General features: G+C 39.9%; 1 protein-coding gene across 1 annotated transcript in view; it reads right to left on the bottom strand.

Annotated features, from left to right (window-relative positions):
• SYNE1 (spectrin repeat containing nuclear envelope protein 1) overlaps positions 1-23,648 on the bottom strand; it is a 578,994-nt gene that overhangs the window by 225,919 nt on the left and 329,427 nt on the right. The window contains exons 78-87 of the mRNA XM_049765309.1: positions 19,925-22,085; positions 14,677-15,014; positions 14,345-14,489; positions 12,579-12,797; positions 11,191-11,450; positions 8,356-8,521; positions 7,525-7,680; positions 3,773-3,925; positions 2,699-2,881; positions 634-771 (exon numbers count right to left, since the gene is read on the bottom strand). Coding sequence (XP_049621266.1) covers positions 634-771; positions 2,699-2,881; positions 3,773-3,925; positions 7,525-7,680; positions 8,356-8,521; positions 11,191-11,450; positions 12,579-12,797; positions 14,345-14,489; positions 14,677-15,014; positions 19,925-22,085 — 3,919 coding nt within the window. The remainder of the gene's footprint in view (positions 1-633; positions 772-2,698; positions 2,882-3,772; positions 3,926-7,524; positions 7,681-8,355; positions 8,522-11,190; positions 11,451-12,578; positions 12,798-14,344; positions 14,490-14,676; positions 15,015-19,924; positions 22,086-23,648) is intronic.

The following is a 23,648-nucleotide window of genomic DNA, read 5'->3' as shown; positions in this document are numbered from 1 at the left end:
TGTGCAACACTCATGGCCATTAGTCCAGAATCAATGATCTTCTTCTATTTTTTTGGGGGGCACACCCGTTGATGCTCAGGGGTTACTCCTGGCTATATGCTCAGAAATCGCTCCTGGCATGGGGGGACCATAGGCTAGCGCTTGCAAGGCAAACGCCTTACCTCTAGCGTCACTTCTCTGGTCCCGCAATAATCTTCTTATATATCAGACTGCCTAGAAAAGAGTTTCCTCCCATATCTCCACATATAATTGTTTCAGAAAAGCTGAACAACAAATTAATAGAAACCAGGAAGGCTGAAGATTAAATATCAAGGGAATCAGTGGTTCTCTCTCCCTCTATCTATCTATCTATCTATCTATCTATCTATCTATCTATCTATCTATCTATCTATCTATCTATCTATCTATCTATCATCTATCTATCTATCTATTATCTATCTATCTAATGTTTAATAGGATATGTACTATGGCTATATGAAATTCCATGATACATACTTACAAGTCATCAGGGATATCTTTAAAATTATATTTTCTTTTAATTGCACATCATGGTCCCTAAATTTTCTGTTAGTCTAGTCATTTTAATTCATCTTCTCTCATTATCCTGTGAAAACTATTTTTTTTTTTAGTTACCTGGTGTGAAACATATTGTTCCCGAAGTTGGCTTGCAGAATTCCATGCAATCTTTCCATGTACTAAGACTTTAGCTTTTTCAGTCCACTTCAAAATTAACTTGAGCATGCCATTGTAATCTTCCAAATAGGATGTGGCCTGAAAAATTATGAACGTTCAGGTAACAGATCAGACCTCTCACACTGGAACCAGAAATACATTTTAGAATCTTACTTTGGATACAGTAATTCTAGAGGCTATTGTGATAGTTTCTTTGTTTTAGTTTTTGAGTTTTAGTTTTTGAACCATACCCACTGATGCTCATGAGTTACTCTTGGCTTTGCAGTCAGAAATTTTCTGCAGCAGTGTTTGAGGGAGCATATGGGATGCCAGGAATTGAACCAGGCTGAATTCTTGTGAGACAAGTGCTCTACCTGCTATACTAAAAAAATCTGTAATATTTTTTAAAGTATCATGAAAAGTGAACACAATTAAGAACTTTCAGTGACTTTAGAATCAAATATAAGTCCTAAATCAGCTTGAATAGTATGTGTTTTAAAATTCTCTATTCTCCTAATCACTGCTCACTCTAACACTTTCTCAAACTATGCTCTACCCTTACTAGGTAAAACGTTGGGGATTATATGAAAATATTATAATTTACTTGTTGCTATATACTAGTTTAACCTGTTTCTTCTAGGAAAAAATTACTTTGAAGTTTCAGTCCTACTCAATGTTATGGAAAATGTGAAAAATGAACCTACTAAATAAATGTAAGATAATATTGTATAATAAATTTGTAATTATTATGCTTATTTTAAATGTGCATTATAATATAAATGACATATACTTGAAATGTACATATTATATAAATTGTTTATAATCATATATAAAATATATAATTAGGTATAATTATACTATATAATATATATCATATGTATAAGTATCATATGTATAATTATATAAGTGTCTATAATATAATTATATTATGTATAAATTATATAAATTTCTTTGAGGAGCCGGAGTGATAGCACATTTGTAAGGCATGGATGACCCAGGACAGACTCAGGTTCAATCTGTGGCATCTCATATGGTCTCCCAAGCCTACCAGGAGCAAATGCTGTCAGGTGTGGCCCCAAAAATCAAAAACAAAAAATCTCTTTGAGATATCTGAATTCACCTTAAATTGATTTATAAAACACATTTATGAACGAACTTATATTCTTGTTACCCAATACTTCTCCAGTTTACAAATATTCACATCAAAGTTCAGCTCTGATTACCTTTGTCAAAGGATTTGCAATATGATATGCATAAAATCAAGAGCACAAATATAATATGAAGCTAGCTATGTGAAAATTACCTCACTATTGTCAATGCTCTTTTTAAATGATTTTTAGAAAAAGATAAAAAGGAATTGTAGGATCATGTTAAATGACCATTGAATAATTATTAAATAAGCCAGAAGAAAGGATAGACACAGAATAATATCACTTATATAGAGGCACTTAACTTAGAATAACTGGATGATAAATGCAATGGCTTATGCAATTCAATCATAGGGAATGCAATCCTAGATCACCCCTGATTCCAGATTATAGGGCGGAAGAGGAAATAAATTAAGTTGGGTGATGGGATAAAAGACAGATAAGAAAAGAGGGAGGACAGGGATCAAGGAGAATCAGGTACATTGAGGTTGTCAAGGAATAATAGAGCTAAATGTCCAAACCACAGAGTCAATAACACTGAAATCATGAGACCCAAACTTGAACAACCAAACTCAACACAGGTGCTTAGTCAGCATGGCAGGCCAGGGTGGGGTGGGGGTAGGGATGGGGGATGGGGGTAGGGGGTGGTGGTGAAGTGTAGAGGGTCAGGTACAGGCTAGAATCTGGGAACATTAATGGAGGGAAGTTGACACTGGTGCTAGGATCAGTGCTGAAACATTGTATGTTTAATACTCAAGTATTAATAAACGTGTAAATCACAGTGCTTTAATGGAACAAAAAGAAATGTTTAAAGAAAAAACCCCAAAGCATTGCATTTCTGTCTTAGAGCATGAGAGGAAAAGCCTGGAAAAACATACCTGATTGAGCTTAGAGGTCTGGTTTTCAGCCTGCCTAATGGTTTGCTGGTGAAGTTCCATCACTTTTTCTAGCTTTTTGGCCAGTGGTTTGGCCAGCTGGTTATTCTCTTCTGAGAATTTCTGCACTGCTTCCTCTAATTCCATTAGTTTTAGGTTACAGCCATCCAGCTCCTCTCTTAGCACCTATATGGCCACCCAAATGAAAATATGTCAAAAGACCACACAAAATTCAAGTTCAGGTGGATCATGGTCAGCATGAAGTTACAGATGATTTTTGTCAGTGCTGTGGAGACTAATTCTACTCCAATGAGGTCATTTCTCTTTCTTCAGTTGACAAGGCAGAGCAGGATGTTTTGTAACTTGGGTGTTTATTTTTTATGAGGTTGAGAGGGAGTTAACATTTTCCTCCAGCCCCACCCCAAAAAAAGTTAGTCATTCAGCTCATCAGCAGAGAAGAGTTCAGAACTAACTACCAAGAACCATTTTAAATTTTACATATTTACATTCCTAAATCAACAATCTGCTATTCTTTCTTCTTAGACCCACATAGCATGATGCATTTTTATTTAAATTTTTATTTATTATTAGGTGAGCTCACAAGTGTTATGAGGGGAGGCACAAGCAATTCTCAGCCAACTGGTACTCAAAGTACACAGATTACCCAGACAACTCCAGAAATGCCAGGGAATTCTGGGATCATGGCTGGTGATGCTCTGGATGCCATGCAGTGTTTGAGATCATAGCCAGTCACACATAAAGGCTATGCTTTAACCCCTGTAATGTCTTTCTGGGCTCCTATCAAAACAGCTAAATTTTTTTAATTTTATTTAAAGTTTTTATTTTTAATTATTTGAACAATGATACAAAGAAAGAGGACAAGGTAAAGTTACAGTAGAATTACAGCTAAGTTTGCTGGAAGTAATCTATTCAAGTATGTTTATGATTCTTTCTTTTTTTTTGCTTTACTTGATTTTTGAAAATAACAGATTTTTTTCTCTCTCTCCAACTTTAAACAAACAAAACTACCTAATTCATTAAGTAATGCCCCATTTTGTTGATACTCCTTTTTCTTACCTTTTGGTCAGTTTTAGCTTGATCTAAATCATTAGTCTTTGCTCTCAGCTTTGTTAGAATAACTGTGAGATCTTTGGCTATCTTCTGTATTTGTAGGTTGAATTGCTGGCTTTTTGCCTTGCTCTGCTCAACTTCTTTTACTTTGCTTTGGATCTAAATTAAAAAAAAAGGCACAACAAAATCGCCATTATTAATATTAGATACTAGACGCTAAACACCGTCTATTTGCGATTATGGTGAGAGCTGTGAGGAGGTGGGGACTTCTATGACATTGCTTTCTTTGGCAAACAGCTAAAAAAGTGACAAGCCTAATCTGCCAGAGAGCTTCACTTTCTAAATATGTTTTTGCTTTCGATGCATTTATTTTATTTTTATTTTAATTGCTTTATTTAAGCACTGTGGTTACAAAATTATTCATTGTTGGGTTTCAGTCATAAAGTGTACACCACCCTTTACCAGTGTACCCTTCCTGACACTGACGTCTCCTGTTTCCCTCCTACCCTCTATTCCCCACCCCAACTAGTCTCTAAGGCAGGAAACTTGCTTCTTTTTCTGTGTCTCTGGCTCTCTCTGTCTCTCTCTCTGTCTCTCTGTCTCTGTCTCTGTCTGTCTGTCTCTCTCTCACTCTCTCTCTCTCCTTTTTGACACTGTTGTTTGTACTATTGTTAATGTAGGGGTGCCTTGCCTGTTGACCAGACTAATCAATTCCAATTATCATTGTCTTAGTTGACCTTTCTCTACTCTAACTACAGTCACTTTTTTTTGTGACAAGCTTTATACCCTGGGCTGAACCTCCTGCCTTTGTCTCCATTGTCTTTGGGTATCATTACCATACTATCTCTTGTTTATCTTATCTTCTACAAATGAGTTATATATTCTATGTCTAACCCTTTTCCTCTGGCTCATTTTACTCAGCATAAGAGTCTCCATTTCCATTCATTATAAGCAAATTTCATGATTTAATTTTTCCATTGTGTAGTTATACCGCAATTTCTTTAGCCACTCATCTGTTGTTGGGCATCTAGGTTGTTTTCAGATTCTGGTTATTGTAAATAGTGCGTGCTGAACATAAGAATTCAGAGGGCATTTTGTATTATGTTCTTGAATGTATATCCCTAGAAATGGTAATGCTGGTTCATATAGAAGCTCAAATTATTTCTGAAGAATGCTCATATTGTTTTCCATTAAGACTGGATTAGTCTTCATTTCCACCAGCAGTGAATGAGAGTACCTTTTACCTTGCATTCATGCCAGTGCTGACTGTTCTTGTTGTGGTTGTGTGTGTGTGTGTGTGTGTGTGTGTGTGTGTGTGTATGATATGATGTGCTCTAGCCTCTGTGGAGTAAGATTATATATCATTTTGTTTTTATTTGCATCTCCCTGATTATTAGTAACAAAGAACATTTTTTCATGTGCCTTTGGGCTCTCACCGCCTCTATTCAATATAGTACTAAAAGTACTTGCTATAGTATTAGGCAAGAAGATGATAGCAAGGGCATCCACATAGGGAAAGTAAGAAGTGAAGCTCCCATTGTTTGTAAATGACATGACATCTAAAAATCCTAAAGACTACACAAAAAAGCTTCTAGAAACAATAAAATGTATAGTAAAATGGCAGGCTAAAATGATAATATGTAAAAATGCATGGCTTTTCTATACACAAATAATGGAAGAGAAAAAAAGACATTAAATTACAATCTGACTCACAATTGTGCCTCAGAAAATCAAGTACCTTGGAGTAAATTAAAGAGGTGAAAGAGCTATATAAAGAAAACTACAAAAACTGTTTCAAGAAATAAAAAAGGACATACAAACTTATCTCTGCCTTTTCCCACAGAAAAGAAAAAATCCTTTCAGTTAAATTCAATGATCTGGAAACTCTACTTTCACAATTACATCGTGAAAAGCAGAAGTGAGGGACATTTGTTTCATGGTTTTGGGGCCACACCCAGTGACGCTCAGGGGTTACTCCTGGCTATGCGCTCAGAAATTGCTCCTGGCTTGAGGGACCATGTGGGATACTGGGAAGATCGAATCCTGGTCTGTCCTAGGCTAGCAAGGCACACACTTTACGCTTGCACCACTGCTCCAGCCCTGGGGGGGGGGGGCATTTTTAGTAAGTTCAATTTGGATGATTATCATATTGCAGGTGGGCTCTATGATATAGGCATATGAGTTGAAGGCCAGTTATGAGAAGCACATGGGTATATCATGGACTAGGGCCAGACCATATTTCATGGGCTATAGCCTATAGGCCAGATATTCCCCAATCCTGCAATGTGACAGAAGCACCAGGCATATGCCACAAAATAAAAAATAAAAATAAAACTAATATTTATAGTTTCCAATGAGTTTAAGTTAGCTTGATACTATTCATAATTTTGCTTATAAATTGTTGAAGAGAAGATGGTAAAATAGATTTTTTTCTCCACATAAGTGAAGAGTAAGTAAAGAGATTAAAAAAAATTTCTTTAGTGTCAAGGAAATACTATTGAAAGTGTAAATTTTGGATTTCATACTTCGAGTTGAATACTGATATAAGATAGAATGCATGTAAATCATTCTATTATAATGAGATTTATCCAGACAAAAAGAAAACTTTCTTCCTTCAAAGTTTACTCTATAGCTTGTTTCTGGTAGACATTTCCGCCAACTTAAGTTGTTAAAAGCACCTCATTTTTAATCAGTTTTATTAAGCCAATTTAAATAGTCCTTCTTATGGTTCCTATAATTTTTGGATGACATCAGGCTGGCTCCAGAAATTTAAAAAACTACTGAACACACAGAATAGATCATAGAAACTTTTGGGAGCGTTGTTTCTTTAAATAATTTATTTCCTTTTGTTTGTTTGTGGGTAGTACCCTGTGGTGTTCAGGGTTTATTCCTGGCTCTGCACTAAGTGCACTCCTGATGGGCTTGGGGTCTTGACCCAGTTCAAGTATATGCAAGACAAGTGCCATGCCTGCTGTATTAATACTCTGGCTCCTCTTTTGTTTGTTTGTTTGTTTGGTTGGTTGGTTTTGAGTCACATCCAGCTGTGCTTGAAATTATTTATGGCAATGTGCTAAGAGATTACTCTTGGCAGAGCTCAGAGGACCATATGTGGTGCTGAGGAAGAATCCAGATTAGCTGCATGAAAGGCAAATACCCTATTCACTGTACAATCACTCCAGCCCTACCAAGCCCTCTTTAAATATTTGTAAGAGGGGAAGCAATAAGTTACCTTTAATTGTATGATATTATTATTATAATTATATATAATATATATTGTATATAATTATATATAATCTGATATACTTTTCCACAAGAAAGATCCCTAAATAAATACACTTTTATACTATATTTTACATATTATAGATAATATTATATACCATATAGATATTGGCTTGGAGGGAGCTAGGATTTCCTCGGTGGTCTTAGGAGATCTGGGGACCCATTAATGATTCAGATGGCAGGTTTAATTTTTGTACAAGGGCCAAAGGATATAGAGAAGCACAGGCATTGCAGAATGGGAGAGTCTCAGGCTTAGTTGTTCTGAGGCCCTAGGGGGCTGCACCTTGCCATGCTCAGGAAATCATGTGGTGCCAGGACACAAACCCTCATGCCAGGCATGCACCTTCTGCTGCTCTATCTCCCAGCCTCTATAGAGCTGATGTTTTTTTAAAAGAATGTTTTCATGCCCATGAGAATCAAGGCCTCTCCTACAAGAGGAGCAAGCCTATAAGAAACTAGAAGAACTTATTGACCATTACCTGGTCGTGGATGGTTCCTAGATCCAATGCCACTTCAGCAAGCTGGAGGGAAAGTTCAGCAGGTAGTATTATGTTCAGATCAAGGTACTTGTTCTTCTGCTCTTCAGCCATCTTCTCAATTTTCTGCCGGTGATTTGTGACTTCTGTGAGAAGTATCTGAAGGAAAGATGGAAATAGAAAGGTTTCAAGAGCCTGATAAAGATAACAATTTTTATGGGCACAGAGAACAGCTATTTGTGGTTTGGTGTGAATTACAAAGCATTTTTTTTTTTTGGTTTTTAGGTCACACCTGGCAGCTCTCAGGGGTTACTCCTGGCTCTATGTTCAGAAGTCACTCCTATTAGGCTCAGGGGACCATATGGGATGTCAGGATTCAAATCACCATCCATCCTGGATTGGCTGCGTGCAAAGCATTTTTTAAGAGCTTAATTTTTCTTTAATCTGTGAATAAGGAACATGGCCATATTATAGCATACACAATTATGTTCTATACATAATAACAAAATATCCACTATAGAATTCTGAAAATTTTCAATTCATGATTTCATGGAACATAAATGAAAGTATCTTATTCAAGTCCAGGCAAATTTCTGGGGCTATGAAGATAGCTCAGAAGTCAAGGTAAATGCATTGCTTGCTCTAGGCTCTGAGTTTGATTCCCAACATGGTATGTGATCTCTTACACTCAGAATCTCTGAGTCCAAGCGCTGAAAGAACAGAGCTAGTTGACCAGGTATGACCCCTAGTTACTCTGAGAGTTCCTGGGAAATATCCCTCAGAAATAGAATAAAAGCAGGGTAATGTGCTTATGGGCATAACAATGTTTTATACCTTTAGTTCTTTAAGTTGAGCATCTATTTCTATTGTTGGATTTTCCAAATATTCCTTCGTCTCCCAAACCCAAGATTTCACAGAGTTGATTTGAGTTTCCACTATTTCTCGCTCCTTCAGCTCTTGTTTTACCAAATTTCCATTGTTCTTTATTTTCTCCTGCATGCTTCAGAAACAGTAAAGAGAGAAAGCAGAAGCTGGTGTGTCTTATAGGAAACAGGTCAAATCCCTTCCTAGATGGCATCACATGATCAAAAACAGCTATAAAAAAGTAAAATCTATCTTTTTTGCAAGTTATACAAACTGCTCCAACTTTCAGAAACACTCCCCAAACTGCCATAACTTTTAGTAACACTCCAACTTGACTTAAATATAACATATGACACATGATGTGAATGAATATTTCCCTGGAAAATAGAACAAACATGTATCTGTGCTACTGATCTGCAGTTAATTTTACTATCTAAAGTCACTCGAGAGTGGTATGATTGATTATTTTTTCTTTCAAAATCTACTCACATGGGTACAGCATTATGAGCTTTTAAAGGTCATAAATAGTTGGGCAATTTGTGACAATTTAAATTTAAAGGAAAATTCAAACACTGAAAAATTTTAATTACTAGTGTCCAGCACCTACATTTTAAGTCTTTATAAGAATTGACACCTATTTGGCAAATAAATAAATATATAAAAAACAAAAACACATTTAAATAAGTAGCATCTAGAGTCCTTACAAAAGTGGAAGTTCTTATGTGAGGTCTTCTATGAGTGGAAGAAATGAGTTCAGGAAATGTATTAGTGATATTGGCTAATACTTCAGCTACTGATATTTCTTCTTTGGCTCAAGAAGTGAATCTGGATGATTAACTTGTGCTTTTTGCTGACATTTTCCTCAGTTGGTAACCGAGTTATTCTCGGTTAGTAACTCTAAGTTACTAACTATTGGTACCCCTTGTCGATTAATTTCTTTGGCATCTAATTTAGCTAGTGAGTAATATAGTTAAAGACTGATCAAAACTTGGTTTTAAAGAGCTCTTGATTACCTCACAAGCTTCATTTCTCTCCAGTACCTAACACTTTCCTGGGGTTGGAAAATAAACTTTTTTTTATGCCTGGTAGCATGCTCACCCCCTGTTCAATCCCCATCAATGCTCAATTCCCATCTCAGGGTGAGACTCAATTCTGCTCCTTCTTTTCCAAAATTCAGAATAGGTTTTTGTTTTTGTTTTTCTTTGGTTTTTGGGTCACAACTCATGGCACTCAGGGGATACTTCTGGCTCTGAGCTCAAGAATTACTCCTGGTGGGGCTCGGGGGAATCACAGAGGGTGCTGGGTATTAAACAGTTTGGTCACAGTAACCAAGTGCCCTACCGACTGTACTGTACTGTAGTTCTGGCTCCCCTGAATGCCCCTTCTTAGAACACAGATGCTGGTTCTGCAACATACAAATTGAGCACTCAAATATGAGCACCAGTGGTATGCTCTGATGTCAGTGCACTGAAGTTATCTTTGACCTCTATTCTAAGTCAAGAAAGGCTTCTGCTTTGCATTCCCTTTCCAGTATTCTCATCCTCCTTACTGGCTTCTCCCTTTAGCTGACAGTCTCAGCTATGTGATCCAAACAGCAAGAAGATATAGGCTTAATCTGGCTAATCACTGTCTTTGTAAGTACAATAGACAGATATTATCAAATGAATGAAAGATACAAGAAACAAAAGGTAAGGAGGACGAAGTTAGATTCCCACCTTGGAGGGACCATGTTTACTAGGGTCATGTTTACTAGGGATATCTACAACATCTACATGAAGTGGTTTAACAAAAGTCTCCTGCAAAGAAGCCAAGCTTATGCCTCCATTTCAAAGACATGGCAGGCTTGCTGGCTAACATAACAGATGTGATAAGCAGGAGGCTCTAGAGAAGTTCCCAATTGCCCATTCTGCCCCCAGTTACTAGTACTGGCTTAGGCACACTTGTTTTGTTAACTTGGCCCAGCAAGACATATAACCTATATCTTTGCCTCTTAAATTCCTAGAATTAACCACATTATTACCTTCCTGTGAGAGACTAAAATTATTTTATTATCTTTATGATTTGCTCAGAACATTTCATAATTAATTCACAATTATAATAGGATTTATTTTTTTGTATTTAGGCTATACCCAATGGTGCTCAGGGCATACTCTCTGCTCTGACCTCAGGCAGTGCTTATGGACCCAACAGGATGTTGGGGATGGAACCATGGGTTGGCCACATGCAAGGCAGGCAGGCACCTTACCTGCTGCACTCTCTCTCTCGATCTCATTATATGGAATTCCTTTTCTTTTTATATGTTTGGCTTAGATTATTTTATGAACAATTTACTCTTTCCCTAAAATTGGGTATATACTCTTCCCCAAAGCAGAAGTTTCTTTCAATAGCACCCCAAAAATTATTCTATGGGAAGTATTCCTGACACACAATTTTTGTTTTGTTTTGTTTTGTTTTGCTTTTTGTTTTTGGGCCACACCAGGTGACACTCAGGGGTTACTCCTGGCCATGCACTCAGAAATTGCTCCTGGCTTGGGGGACCAAGGGGGATACTGGGGATACTGGGGGATCGAACCACAGTCCATCCTAGGCTAGCGCATGCAAGGCAAATGCCCTACTGCTTGTGCCACCGCTCCAGCCCCATGATTTCTTTACAGGTCTCCAGCGCATCCCTGGAAAGTGTGCTATACCTCTTCAGTAACTTGCTTTGCTGCTTACTTCAACTGTCTGGCTCTTGGTCTACCCTTTAAACTTACCACAGTGGGCCTGGATGAAGCATTACCTCCCAACCCTCCTCGTCATACTTACTTTAAGCATCGATCTTGCATTGCTGAGATTTCCTGTAGCGAGGGCAGCTCTTCTCCAGCAGACAGGGTAGCCCCATCCTGGAGCATGTTCAGTGCTTGTTGTTGCAACATGCCTAAGGCCGCCTGCTGTTCTTCCAGCTCCAGAAGGAAAGTGTCATGAGAGTCGAGGAAACTTACAAGTTCTGTTTTGGAGGCTTTTTCTGCTGAGCCTTGAGGTAGTTTGTCTTGCAGCTGATCCATCTTTTCAGTAGCTTTTTTAACCTAAGGCAGATGAGCACATAATAATGCTCAAACCAAAAGACGTGGGATAAAAATGGGTCAGTTGCAACAAAAGCCGCATTTGACACTCAGCACATCGAAGACCATGGTGTCAGCTCTGAATGTCAGAAAAGAAAATGTGAATAGCTTTCTGAACATGGATAAAAAGTCACTGATGGTTTTCAACTTTGGTCTCAAAATAACACCAAGATATAGCATCTTTCAAAAAAAATGGATTAGTTTCTTTTGTTTTTAAAAGAAAGCAACCCCAAATCTCCTTTTCCAGTAATTAAATTAATCTGAACTGCATCTTTGAATCTTAATGGAAGAAGTGGGTTGGGACATGGAACACAACTTATGGGATTTAGGAAATGAATTAAACTCCTGTTTCTTTTCTTGTCAAAGAAAAAAGATTTCCTACTTTTACACTGGAAGAATGTAAATGTCATAAAAAAAATGTCATACTAAAAGCTCAGAAAAGTGGGTTTGGCCTCTTTTCAGAATTTAATTGCTTGTTTCTATTTTTCCCCTTGTACTTACATTACTTTTAATATATTTATTTTGTACTGTTATGTGAATTTTGAATATGCATAACTGAAATTCAACCTATTTTATACTACATCTTATACTACATAAATACCCACTACAGATTCAACTCCCTTCACCATTTATTTGTCCCTTGTGTATTGAGTTGCCCATTCAACCAATTAGTTTTTATAAGTAACTTAACTTTGGATTAATGACTTGGGATACCATTGCACATTACATAATAAATTTTGCTTCATAATTAGGTTTTAATAGCATCAGAATGGAGACTTATCAAAAGCTTTTGGAGTCAGAGTAATAGTATATTGTGTAGGGTATACCCTATATTGTGTAGGGTGTTTGTCTTGTCTGTAGCCAACAGAGACTCCATGACTTGCATCCCATAGCTCTCCAAGAGTGAGCCCTGAGTGCAGAGCCAAGAGAAAGCCTTGAGCACAACTGTGTGTGGCCACCAAAACAAATAAAAAATGAAAAAGGTTTTGTACTTTTAGATATCCATCTGCAAAAAGGCACAAAATGCTACTTTCAAAACAGAGATATCCATGAGGGAAGCAATCATTTGGGCCCATCCATCATGGCAATTACCTTGCTGTTAAAGCTCTTCCATTCATCCACAGCATCTTCCAGAATCTTCTCCTGGTCCTGGGCCACTGCTCGGAGACGTGCCCAGCGCTGCCACACAGTGGTTGTGGATCTGCTAATAGTGGCCTTGCTGGACTCACTGCCTGCTTTTTCCAGCTGTGAAGCTTTCTCTTCAAGAACCACAATTTTCTCATGGAAAGAGTTCACTAGAGACACCAAATCCTAGGGTTGGGGAAGGAGCAAAATGAGGAGAAAGAAAATGAGGAAAAAGGAAGAAGAAGAAGAAGAAGAAGAAGAAGAAGAAGAAGAAGAAGAAGAAGAAGAAGAAGAAGAAGAAGAAGAAGAAGAAGAAGAGAGAATCTTTCAAATTCTTATGCATTTTGGTAAAGCCCAAAATCACCTACTAAGGAAAATGTTCTACTGGACATTTTTTTTTACTCCAGTAGCTCTTATTTTGACATTTAGTTCTTCTTGGAGATATATGGGTAAATTTTTCCAAGAGTTGAGTAAATATTAATTTTAAAATATTCATTACTGGGGCTGGAATGATAGTATAGCAGATAAGGCACTTGATTTGCATGCTGATAACCCAGGTTCAATTGATGGTATTCCTAAGTCCCCTGAGTAAGGCATAATACTTTAGTCCAAAGTCAGAAGTGAGCACTCAGCACTGCTGGATGTGGCCAAAAAAAAAAGTTTTAATTTATTGCACTGGGGAGACACTATAGAGGGTTAAGACATTGCTTTGCTTGCATTGGACCCTGGCCCAATACTTAGTACTGCATATATTTCCTTGAGCAACACCAAGAGTGATTTCTGAGCACAGGGACTAGAGTAAGCTCTGAGCACCAATAGGTGTGAACCAAAAATCAAAAGACAAACTAATAACGCCAATTAAAAATTAATTACTACTTGAGATAAAACATTCTTATTTTAAATAGCAGCACAAATATAAGCAAGTGGAATTTGGTATTTAAGTATGTGACATTCTGACTTATGATAGAGAAGGATGAATTGAGATTGAGTTCTCAATTTGACTTAAATGTATATACCCTATCACTAAAAGTGCTTGTAAAAATACTGGGGCCCGCACAGTGGCGCTAGAGGTAAGGTGCCTGCCTTGCCTGCGCTAGCCTTTGACGGACCACCGTTCGATCCCCCGGTGTCCCATATGGTCTCTCAAGCCAGGAGCGACTTCTGAGCGCAAAGCCAGGAGTAACACCTTGAGCGTCACTGGGTGTGGCCCAGAAACCAAATAAATAAATAAATAAATAAATAAATAAATAAAAATTAAGTAACACATATTGTATGTTTTGCTGCAAAAGACACTTTTTACTGTCCATTTTCAATGGGAAGGAATAAAAAGTGACAGCATCTAATACAGTTAGTACTTCCTTGAAATGCACTTAAATTTGAATTTAAATTTTATTTATATTTGTTTGTTTTGCTTTTTTTCTTTTGGGGCCACACTTGGTGGCATTCGAATTACTGCTGGTTCTGTGCTCATAAATTGCTCCTGGTAGGTTCAGGGGACCAAGTCTATTCAGAGTCAACTGCTTGCAAGGCAAATACCCTACCACTGTGCTACCACTCTGGCCCCTAAATTTGAATTTGCATATTGAAGGATCATGGGACAATGATCAACTTCTGAAACTATCTTACTCAATCTTTCTGCTTTTGTAGTAAAATAGTTATATCATCTTTTATTTATTATAACTACACTAGTTAATATAACAGTGAAGAGATATTAGAACCATAGTAATACTCACCTTATGTTCTGACAATTTCACTTCTGCCTCCTGACTAGAAGAAGTTTTCAATAAAGAAAACTCAGACAGCTTCTTTTCAGCATCATTCATCAAGGTGATAAGTTCCTCTCTGGCTTTCTGGTAATCTTGCCATTGGACTGTGCATCTTGAGAAAATTCAACATAAAATAATAAGCAAGAAATGAAGAGCACCTTTGCATGCAGAATGCAATGCTACCAGCTCTCAAGATGTTTATGTGTGAAGAGTAAGTGTACTAATATTCACCATTAGGAAATTCCCATTTTCCGAAACTCCAATCTCTAAAACACAAAGAATGAAACAACTCTACGTACCTCTGTAGGAGCTCTAATTGGGCATATGAGTCCTGGAAAATCCTCTGGCTCTTCTCTTCCAGGGATGCTGTTTTTTGGGCCAGACCTTCCTTCCCACTTGGCTTGATATGCAGGTCCAGGTTGACTACTAGGTCTTGCAGTTCCTCTAGATTACTCTGAAACTGAGACTGTGCACTGAAAAACTCCATGTGGCTTTTGAGATTTTCCTCTGCACTCTCCACATCCAGGCCACGGCCTGTGAGCTGCAGCATTTCCTGGGCATCCTCCAGCCAGTCACTGGCTGCTTGGTACACTTGATAGTACCTTTGACATTGACCATATATTTCGGTCAATGTAGTCTGAAAGAAATCATTGGCAGCATGATTAGCTCTCCCATGCAATGAATTTGCAGGGAAAATTTGAATTTTCCCATTTCCTTTCCAACCCTCAGTCACATGTATGTGTATACATTAATTGATAAATTGGAATAATTAGAATGATACAATCTATCATATCTTTTATTATTTCTTACATTATTCTTGTTATATAATCTTATTATGTCAATAGAATATATATAAATGAGAAAAAATGGATTAGAAATGAGTGTGGTTGGTCTCTTTCATTTTGGGCCACCCTTGGTGATACTCAGAAGTTACTCCTGACTTTGCAAATCACTCCTGGAAGTGCTCAGGGGACCATATAGGGTACCAGGGGTCAAACTCAGTTGGCTGTGTGCAATGTAAACTCCCTACTTCCATTGTTCTGTCTTTCCTAAGTGAATGCGGTTTCTAGACTAGTTCCAAAACTTTCATTTCTCTCTAAAGAAAAACAATAATGCTGAGTAATTGGAGGCAGACTGAATATTTCCTAAAGGAAAACAATGTCTCACTTGATTAAAAGCATAGTGATGCTCGTGGTAATGTAACCTGGGGCATTCACTGTGAAATGTAGCATAGAGAGTTCTTACAAAATTAAAAATAGAACTACCATACAATCCAGCAGTTCTATTTTTGGGAATTTTCCAACAGAAACAAAATCATTCATTATCTCAATGAAGGGATCTGTCTGCCCAAAGTCATAGCATTACTCATAATAGGCAAGGTATGGAAACAACTTAAGTATCTGTTGACAGATGAATGAATAAAACAAGTGAGATGTACACACAAAGTATTTTACACAGACTTAAGAAGTGAATACTTTCATCTGTAAGTCCTGAGAAGAACTTGGACCTGGAGAATATTAGGCTGAGGTAAAATAAGTCAAACAGAAAAATAGCAGATGGTCTGTCTCACTTATATATGGCATCTAAAATAAGAAGGAAACTGTCAAGTTCATAAAACAGCAAGTAATAATAACTGGGGTTGGGGTGAGTAGGAGTGAAACTAAAAGTAGTGAGTGAAATATTACAGATTTCTAAATACAAGTTGAACAAAGTCAGAGAACCAAATATAAAACATGGGAACTATAGTTGATAATACCAGTGATGAACTGAAGTTTACAAAAGCCCCCAGAAAATAAATATATAAGATGATGGATGCATTGATTAACTTAGTAGGGAAGGAATAATCTCTGAGAAAATAATTTTATATCAGACCCCTCTGTATACCTTACATATCTTATTTTATTAATCAGTTATCTTTCAATAAGGCTGTGAGGGAGGAAAATGTATAAGACAAAACTTGCCAGACCAAATTGCAGGTTCTGGAAGTAAAACAGTCGCCCTCAAATCTGGAATAACATTTTAGAAGCATTTAAGAATGAAGCCCACTAAAGTGCAGAAGGAAAAGAAAACTGAAATTAGCCATTGCCATTGGGAGTGTTGACAAAATCACCTGAGACAGCTCAGAGCAGGGAAATGGCATAAAAAGTAGCCTTAGAGTGAGCACATTACAGAAACAATGGTAAAGGGAAGAGTCAATGATGAAGACTGATGTGCCCAGAAAGACAACCATTGGTGCTTGAGTCAGGACCATCCATCTAACCATCTATTACATGGGCAATGTAAGGATCCTTCATTAGATTCAAGATTTGAGTACAAAAATGACCATGTGAACACTAATAAACATGCATGACAAATACTTGGCAAAAATAAAATTTCTAAGTCAATTTGGTTTATTATTCTTGCTAGTTGTTATATGTCCTAAACCTATAATTATAGAGAAACCTTATATTTAAAAATGGCCTTAAATCAAACAAAAAGCTCAAACTAGACTAAATAGACTCTATTTTAAGAAGTCGGGATTTTTAATTTAATTTTTGAAGTAAAATAGTTTTTATTGAAAGAAATTTACTTATAAAGATGTGTGGGGAGAGAAATAGAGAATAGAGGAATTCCAAAGAACATGGTTGTTAGAGAGCAGATCTAGGAGAAGTAGAGAAGATAATATTCACAGGAGAACAAGTGTTTGAAAGAGCAAGAAGTAGAGGAGGAAGAAGATACATGTTCAAGAGAGAACTGGGACTTGAAAAAGACAAGATAGAAGTCAGAATTTTACAACATAATGGTTCTTAAAGTTTTAACCAGAGCCAAAGAAATAGCTCACTAGGCTGAATGCTGGCAGGAGGGTCAGCATTATCCACCACCAGGAAATACCCAGGAGCACAGAGCCAAGAATAGCCCTTGAGCATTCCTAAGTGTCCCCCGGCCCACCAAAAAAAAAAAAAAAAAAGAACAACATCAACAACAAAATGTTTTACCCAAATGATGACCTAAGAAAACTGATCAATGGGTGTGAATTTTGTTTGTTTGTTTTTGGGCCACACCCAGTGATGCTCAGGGGTTACTCCTGGCTATGTGCTCAGACATTGCTCCTGACTTGGGGGACCATATAGGACACCCGGGGTTTGAACCATGGCCAGTCCTAGGATAGCACAAGTAAGGCAGATGCCTTAGTTCTTGCGCCACCACTCCAGCTTCTGGGTGTGAATTTTAATCCATGAAGGGAATAAAGTTAAATGATAATAAATAAGGGATAATTTCTGCATCATAACCTATGCAAAGTATGTCAATATAAGTAGGCTGTATGTATCATGGTCTCTCTTCCAATGAGAGAAATGTGAGTCCTGAAAAGACAGAAGTAATTTTTCTAAAATCAAAGAATGGAGATTAAATTTAGTTGTGCCTGAACCCAAGCTATAGTTTTATCTTTTGAAAAGAGTTGCTCTTATTCTGTGGTTGACTGACATGCCACTAAATTGGAGGGATGAATTATAGGGGTGAAGTGATGAAGTGAGTGAACCTCTAGAAACAATTCAGTTCTGCTTACATTTGAGGCACATAAAGGAACAGAGACAGGCAGACCAGTAGTGGTATCCTATTTGTGGCTCAGAAGAGCCATTTTTATCTCCGGTCAGAGTGTCCTGACAAGAGTGCTCTGTTTTACTCCATGGGCACACATTTTTTTCCAGTCAGTGAGCCACACCACAACACATAAAAACACCTCCACACTGCAATGTCATAATGGAAAAGCAATGCAGAATCCAAGCACACTTAGTGAATGAAGTCCCAATTAGTATCAGCCACCTATATAGCTTCTCTGATAAGGACTTCATTGAGGATGTTCAATGAACACAAAGAAAGCATAGAATGAAGAGCCATTATGACTCAAAAATATATGAGAATATAAATGATAAAAATCAAACATGGGGACAGAGAGATAGAATGGAGGTAGGGTATTTGCCTTGCATGCAGAAGGACAGTGGTTCAAATCCTGGCATCACATATGGTCTCCCAAGCCTGCCAGGAGCGATTTTTGAGCATAGAGCCAGGAAAACCCCTGAGCACTGCCGGGTGTTACCCCCCCCCCAAATCAAACATATCTTACAGAACTGAAAAACTAAAACTTGGTTGGTGAAATAAAAAAACTCACTGGAGGGGTCAGAATGATAGCATTTACCTTGCACGTGTCTGACCTGGGACGGACTAGGGTTCGATCTCCAGCATCCCATATAGTCCCCTGAGCCTGCCAGGACTTATTTATGAGGGCAGAGCAAGGAGTAACCCTTAAGATGTCGGGTGTGGCCCCCCAAAATCCAAAAAACAACAACAATAAAAACCCTCACTGGAAGGCCTCACAAGCAAAATAACAGCTTTGGAGACAGAATCAGTGAGCTTGAGGATGAGCTACATAACACCTCCATACAACTGCAGAAGATGGAAGAGTCTTAAACAGAAGATAGAAAAAAAACCCTCAAAACAAATAGATGACGGCATAACTTTTGAAGGTACAGCAACTGCCAGGGAATACCACAATTAGGAAGCAAACTGGGCTATTCTGGACCTACTTGTATCATTTCTCTTAATTCCTATTTAAGTCATCATGCTTAATCTAGCCTTTATAGGTTACTTGCAAGAGAAGCTGCAGTAATGGTCTAAGAAGAAAGGAGAAAGAGATAGAGACATGGAAGTGAGACCCCCACAGGTCAGAGCTGCCTGGTAATTGGACCCTCACTTGGGTGAACACTTGGTGTGCAGAGCTAATCTTAGACATATGGGGTTCCACCTGGCTTCTGAGAGGCATTATTCATTCATTATTCATTGCAAACGGAGACTTTCTATTATTGATGAAATGAGCTCTGATATCAATGCTAATAGCCCTATTATTGATAATTTCTTTATAAGATAAAGGATAAATGAATAACTGCTAAAGGGAATGTCAGATCAAGAATGGTCCCCTTACTTATACTAGCAGCCCAGAGGGCAAAGGATGGGGACATGGGATGCATGCTGAGAACAGGGATGGAGGGAGGACAACATTGGTGGTGGGAATGCCCCTGATTCAATGTCACTATGTACCTAAAATATTACTGTGAAAGATTTTCTAATCTACTTTGGCCAAAAAAAAAAAAAAAGAATGGTACCCTTGGGGCTGGAGCGGTGGAGCAAGCAGTAAGGCATCTCTCTCTGCCTTGCCCGCGCTAGCCTAGGATGGACCACGATTCAACCCCTGGCTTGATTTTCCCAAGCCAGGAGTGATTTCTGAGTGCAGAGCCAGGAGTAACCCCTGAGCATCACCGGTTATGGTCCAAAAACCAAAAACCAAGAAAAAAAAAAAAAAGGTCCCCTGAACCCCACCAGAAGTTTACTGAGCTCAGAGCCAGAAGTAAGCCCTGAGCACTACCAGGTATAGTAGTATGACCACCCACCCACCCACCAACCAACCAGCCAAGGAATCAAAGCTAACAACCCCAGAAAACACCAAAGGCATTTCTCACTACTGTTCACCAATAAGCAGAGAAAGGCTCAGCCAGACTCAAGGACTCCACTGACCTGTCGGGCCCGCAGAGCATCTGCCACGACTCCCTGGAGCTTCACAAATTCAGCCAGCGTGTTCTGCACATCGGGCGAAATCACGTCCTTGGCAGTGGCAACGTGCTCCCTCTCGTTGTCGCTCAGCGCATTCATGATCCGCAGGCGGGACTGCACCTCCTCCTGCTGGATCTGCATCTTCCTGATCTCCTCCTGGAGCTGCTGCAGGCTCAGCTCCAGGCCCAGCGGCCCGCTCAGCTCCCCCTCCACGCTCCTCAGCCAGTCCAGGGAGCGGCTCAGTTCGGTCTGGAAATCTCGGCTTTGCACCACACGCCTCTCGCACTCACTCACAGTCTGGCCCATGCTTGAAGTCAATCGCTTCAGCTCCTCTCTCCAGGCCTCCAGCTGCCCCTTGGCCTGTTCGTAGGCTAATGGGTCAAGGTTAGGGAGCAGCTCTTCCAAATGCATGGTCACTCTCTGCAGCAGAATCACCGAGTCCTGCACACTGCCCGCCAGGGAGTGGTACATTTTGAGCTTCTTCTCCGCCGGTAGAGTCTCCTCGTTGACTTTAACCTGCTCCATCTTGATATCCTCCAGCTGCTGCTCTAGCTGGCGACGCATCTTCTCATGCTCTTGGTACGCGCTGGCAGTGTCTTCTAAGAAGCTCACCCTTTGCTCCACCTGTCGCTTCAGCCGATGGTACAAGGTAAGCAGCTGCAGCATCTTGTCTGCTTGCCACGGCTGACCTGTGCTGCGAAAACTTTCCTTCTTCTGGTTCAGCTCATCCATGGCGCCCCCCAGATCATTCACTTCCCCCATGAGGCTCCTATAGTCCTCCTGAAGATCTAGGGCCTCCTTGACTGCCAGCTGCCTGGGGACCCGGCTCAGCTTCAGAAACTGCTCTTCCAGGTCCTTCAAAGACTGGCCTGTCAGTTCAATCAGAGAAGCATATTCTTTTCGAGCCAGGAGAGCCTCCTGCACTTTGTAGAATTTGTCTTTGGCCAAGGCAACGATGACATTGAATTGCTGGGGCAGGGCCCTGAGCTTCTCATTGAGGTAGGCATGGTCTACTTCATTCAGTGTGGGCAAAAATGCTTGGCCGGCTCGCTGCAGCATCAGCAGGAGATTCTCATATTCTGGAGATTGCTCCAGGATGTGTTGGTACCTGGCCAGCTGCACCTGCAACTCAGCACTCTCATTCATAAGGTTGATTTCTGGGAAGGTGACAATGTCTGCCTGTTTGAGCCAGTGGCAAGCTTTCTCGAAATCTTCCTTAAAATGTTTCCTAGAAACCAAGCTTTTCTCCAGTTCTTGCAGCCGCTGGCTGCACCTCTGTAAAACAGTGTCATAGATGCTCTGGAGCTCCTGAAGTTTCCCCAGCACCTCAGTCTTCTCCGGCTCCGTGATTTCTTTCATTAACTCCCGGCCCTGGGCCCACAGACTGGTGATTTCATTTTGGTAGGTCTTGAGGCTGGCTTGGGCGCTCTTGCAGGTTTTTACTTGTTTGCTCACATCATCTGGCAACAGGCAGATGTGATCTCGGAACATGATCTTCCGCTCATGTTGCTGGATTTGGCTGGTGGCCTGAAACACGGTCATGAGAAACTGGGTTTTCTCAGATAAGACCTTGTTGAGGTACTTTCGTCTCTGGCCTACCAGGTCGCTAAGGCAGTTCACATGCTCCTGAGCTTCTGACAGGGCCTTCTGGATGACCTGGCGCTCATTGAGACCCAGATCGGCCATCACTCGGTCGGCATCCTTGATCAGTGACTTCAGGAGCATCTGTTTGGCCTCCAGCTCACTGCAGATGGCGAGGTGGTCCAGGAGAAGGCTCTGAGCCATGTCGGGAGGTGGGCTCTGCTGAAGGGCTTCAGCAATATTGGGCCGCTGCTCCTCTGCCCACTCCATTAGCTCCTGAAACCGGCTCTTGACCACGTTCAGTTCCTCCAGGTTGGTGACGGATGTTTGGATTTTCCTACTCACTAGGTCCTTGAGTTGCAGCCAGCGCTGCTCCAGGTGGCTTGTCTGCTCCTTGACTAACTCCTGGTCATCTACGTTCAGATGCTCCATCATCTTCTGCTTCTGGTCCTTCAGCTCATCCACAGCCTGCTTCCTCTCCTGCATCGCCAATGCCAGCTTTTCCAGGGCCTCCAGGTGGACGGTAGTGCTCTCTGCATGGGTCCTGCAAAGGAAGGGGAAGGCAGAAAAGCAGATTTGTTTGCCATGTGGGATTAAATGACATCTCCCACTTTCCTTCAGGTGGGTGTGAGTCTAAGGGATCACTGGGAGTAGATTTGCTCCTGAGTTTGACAAAAGTGCTATAATTATTATGTTTTCATGAAACAAATACACACACCATATATTTGGAGGACACAGTGCTCAGGGCTTACTCCTGGCTCTGAGCTCAGGGATCAGTACTAATGGGCCTCTGGGGACCTTATAGGATGCCAGAGATTGAACCTGGGTAAACTATGTGCAAGGCTAGTACCCTACATGATATAAGATTTCTCTGGCCTGGAGACCTATCTATTTTTATTTCAGAAGCAAAACCAGTTTAGATTGCCTAGACACTTCCCTCTGTCTTCTAGGTATAGCTTTTTCCCAGTTACATCCTTTTCTAGGGAGTGAGGGTGGGTTACACCCAGCAGTGCTCAATAGTCATTTTGGCTCTGAGCTCAGGAGTAACCTCTAGTGATGTTCAGGGACTCTGTTGGTGATGGGGATAAAACCAGCGCAAGACAAGTGCCTTAACCCTTGGTATTCTCCTTTTGAAAAAAGTATTTGATTTTTATTTTGAGGCCACACTCAATCACTAATCTATTTATGAGCTCAGGGATCACTCCTGGCAAACTCAGGGGACCATATGGAATGAGCCATAGGGGACTGAACATATGTTGGCTGCGTGCAAGGCAAATACCTTCCCTGCTGCACTATGGCTCAGACTCAAGCCTTGCATGTGTTTTTAGTTTCCTCTAGACTTAGAAACTGAAGAGAATTGGATATTAAGAATATTCTTAGGCATGATTTGTAGAAACACTAAGTAGACAAGCACGATTTACTGCATTCTTGAAAATGCATAAAAAGACTTAAAGAAGAGACCTACGATTTCTGTGCTTTCTCATTGGAAGAGTCTCCAAAACAATGTTCCATGAAGCAATATGTGAGATATAACACATAATTCTAACAGTTACTTATATATTTAGTTTTTTTTTTTACTTATCAGTCAGAAAATTGCAAAATATATGGTGGGAGACAGGGAGTCAATACAGGGGTTAGGGCACAAGCCATGAATGTGCCAGACTCAGATTTAATCCTGGCAGCAGATGGATTCCTGGATATTGCTGCTGTTCCCTGAGTCTCTAGCACCACTGGGTATGGCATCAGACCTTAATACTAAGCTGGTGGCCCAGTTGGCTGAGCATTGTTGGGAAAGACCCTTAAACTTCTTTTTTTTTTTTTGGTCACACCCGGCAGCGTTCAGGGGCTACTCCTGGCTCTATGCTCAGAAATTGCCCCTGGCAGGCACGGGGGACCATATGGGATGCCGGGATTTGAACCACCGTCCTTCTGCATGAAAGGCAAATGCCTTACCTCCATGCTATCTCTCCGGCCCTCCTTACACTTGTCTTTAACTCAACTTGGGAGACTCAAACAGTAGCAAATATAGGTGTACAATGCACAGAATTCCCACTCTTTCCAATATAAGGCACATATGAGACAGGCCATAGACTCCTATGGTTGCTTT

This window comes from Suncus etruscus, chromosome 18, assembly GCF_024139225.1.
Source record: "Suncus etruscus isolate mSunEtr1 chromosome 18, mSunEtr1.pri.cur, whole genome shotgun sequence".
Classification (NCBI taxonomy): domain Eukaryota; kingdom Metazoa; phylum Chordata; class Mammalia; order Eulipotyphla; family Soricidae; genus Suncus; species Suncus etruscus.
Note: the sequence above shows the minus strand (reverse complement) of the source record. Positions and strands in the feature narration are given on the sequence as shown.